This window comes from Vigna radiata, chromosome 3 (assembly GCF_000741045.1).
Source record: "Vigna radiata var. radiata cultivar VC1973A chromosome 3, Vradiata_ver6, whole genome shotgun sequence".
Classification (NCBI taxonomy): domain Eukaryota; kingdom Viridiplantae; phylum Streptophyta; class Magnoliopsida; order Fabales; family Fabaceae; genus Vigna; species Vigna radiata.
Window position 1 is genome coordinate 6,965,371 of NC_028353.1, and position 2,722 is coordinate 6,968,092.

The 2,722-nt window shown below is 35.2% G+C and overlaps 1 protein-coding gene across 1 annotated transcript; it reads right to left on the reverse strand.

Annotated features, from left to right (window-relative positions):
• Positions 1-1,274: 1,274 nt before the first annotated feature.
• Positions 1,275-2,629, reverse strand: LOC106756953. The gene is made up of 2 exons (XM_014639547.1): positions 1,923-2,629; positions 1,275-1,845 (listed from the first exon to the last, which is right to left on the reverse strand). Exons 1-2 carry the CDS (start codon positions 2,627-2,629, stop codon positions 1,275-1,277), a joined length of 1,278 nt encoding a protein of 425 aa, XP_014495033.1.
• Positions 2,630-2,722: the final 93 nt, after the last annotated feature.

A 2,722-nucleotide genomic window follows, 5' to 3' on the forward strand; every position in this document is an offset into this window, starting at 1 on the left:
AAGCATATTCAGGTTGGACTAATCGTTCTGGTTTTGGTTATCAGACTTATCAAAGTTGCAACTGATTTTGGTTATCTTATATAAGAGTATTTATAGCATGTAGCAGGATATTATAAACNNGATTCAATCAACTAACAAAATTCAAACAGTTAAGATAATAACGAGATTTGTTGGGACAACAACGAAAATTATATTATTTCAATAATTGATAATAATCAGAATCAGTTTTTGGTTTAGATAAGTTTACTAAAAGTGATTATAAGATAATTTTCTTTGGATGCAAAGTAAAAATCAGCTTTTACATAAGAAAAACAGTGTGTATAAAGTTGAAAAGAAAAAAAAATGTTAAAAAATAATCACAAGCTATAAACTTTCAGATTCAAAGAAAAAAATTATTTTATCCAAAATAAAAGTTTCTTTACAAATTTATGTTATTATCAGAAACATACAGATTATTCTACAAACCGCACTTTTAAAAGAAAAACAGCTAAATATAAGATTTCCGCTGTCCAAAACACGCTATAACTGGTTTGTAGTTATTGATTAAATAAGCAGTTCCTTGCTATGTAGCACAGACACTGAAACACTTGTAATCTATAAAATGTAGGACATGCGACATACACACACATATATTTATATTGAGACTGATTGAAAGAAACTGATTGAACGATAATGTCCTTTTGGTTATAGTAAGATCCAGAAACTGATTGAAAGAAACAAACAGCGCTAAAGTGTTTAGTATTTAAATAACAGAAATGGTTTGAATTATCGAAACCATAGATTGAAAATTAACACATCTGGAATTGAACTACTTCAANAGGTGTAACCGAATCAAAATTTCTGCTTGGGCAGATGATGGGAACTCATAAAAACACACCAGAGTTCGAAAACAGTGAAATACACACGATTTACTATATCTAATAAAGCTTACAAGATTATTAGATAAACTTGAAACCCCTCTACAAGTAGTGCATCATTCTAGAACCAAATTTCTATAACAACTACAACAACTATACTCACTNACATAGCCTTTGATAAGCACCTGTACTACTGAAATAATAACAGTGAATATGAACACTATAACAACTGAAGCAATGCATATAAACACTATATAATCTAAATCACTTCCCATTAATCTGAAACAGTATATAATAAGGATTCAATACAGACCATCTGGGTCTAAACAGCAGAACTCAAAAAAATATTCAAAACCANAATAAACATAATGTTTTCAGACATCTACTGCTATTACAAAAGATCATTCCTAGTGTCTACTACGTTTGAGGTTGAGACTCATGTGCTATCTCAGATTGTTGAGTGGACGTAGTTGCTTGGGTTGCTGATGTACTAGGCACAGTTCCTGGTTGGGTTGCTGATGTACTAGGCACAGTTCCTGGTTGGGTTGCTGATAGGCAACGAGTTCTATTATGCCCATGTTGTCTACATATGCGACATCTTTTCCGCAATCCAGATTTTGTCATTCTTGATTCATCCTTCCTCATTTCCCATTGCTCTAGTTTTCGCTTTCTCTTTGGTCTTCCAGGCAATACTCTTTTGTGTGGAGGATACACATCAGGATATGGAGTAAGGTTCCACATTTTGGCTCNATTGATGGGATATATAATTGTTGAATAGGTCTCCTCGTATTTGGACTTGAAGTAGTAAGAGTCTATAAATGTTACTCCATCAATGTTGAGGAATTTCATTGCAGCCAATGAATGACAGCAGGGGATTCCAGTCAGCTCCCAAATTCTANATGTGCATGAGGACTCATCTATATTGACTACATACTTATCTNCATTGTTATACATGTGACGAACTTCAAAAAGCTTNTTGCCTGACCAGCTGTGTAGAGAAGATCACAATTGTTATGAACCAAAGTAGTAAAATCAACTAACATAGAAGCATGTAATGGAAATTACCTAGGAATCCAATTTTTGGTTAACTCAGATTCCTTTCTAAATCTGGATAAGATCTTTGGACAAATGCTTCCAGTAAATGATGTTATGCTTGACCTTTCTATATCACAACCAACATTCACATCCACAAGGTCCTCCGAATTTCCATCACCATTACCATTCTCAAAAGAGGAATTCCAGCTTCGAACTTCAACTTCCTCAACTTCTTCAACTCCAACCACCTCTTCCTCCACAACAGCATCAACTTTCACTTCTTCAACTCCATCAACCTCTTCCTCCACAACAACATCAACTTCCACTTCTTCAACTCCATCAACCTCTTCCTCCACAACAGCATCAACTTCCACTTCTTCAACTCCATCAACCTCTTCCTCCACAACAGCATCAACTTCCACTTCAACTCCATCAACCTCTTCCTCAACAACAGCATCAACTTGCACTTCTTCACCCATTTCTTGATGTTCACAATCAACATCACCCACATCACCTTCAACCATCTCTTGCTGTTCACAATCAAGATCACCCCTCTCATCACTTGTAACATATTCCANCATATGAATGACTTCAGGTTCAGAAATAGGATGTATGACAAACATATGCACCTCACCATTCAGCCTAGCTAAATTAACCATATGCATGGCAGCTTTGTCATCACAAAGACACTCTAACTTATCATCCAACACTGAAGCCCCTCCTACAGAGTACCACATATCTTTAAAAGCTTCGTATCCTAAAGATTTCACTACACTAACAATCACGAAATAACTCCAAACATCTGGATCAAACTTAAACCGAGATGTCTC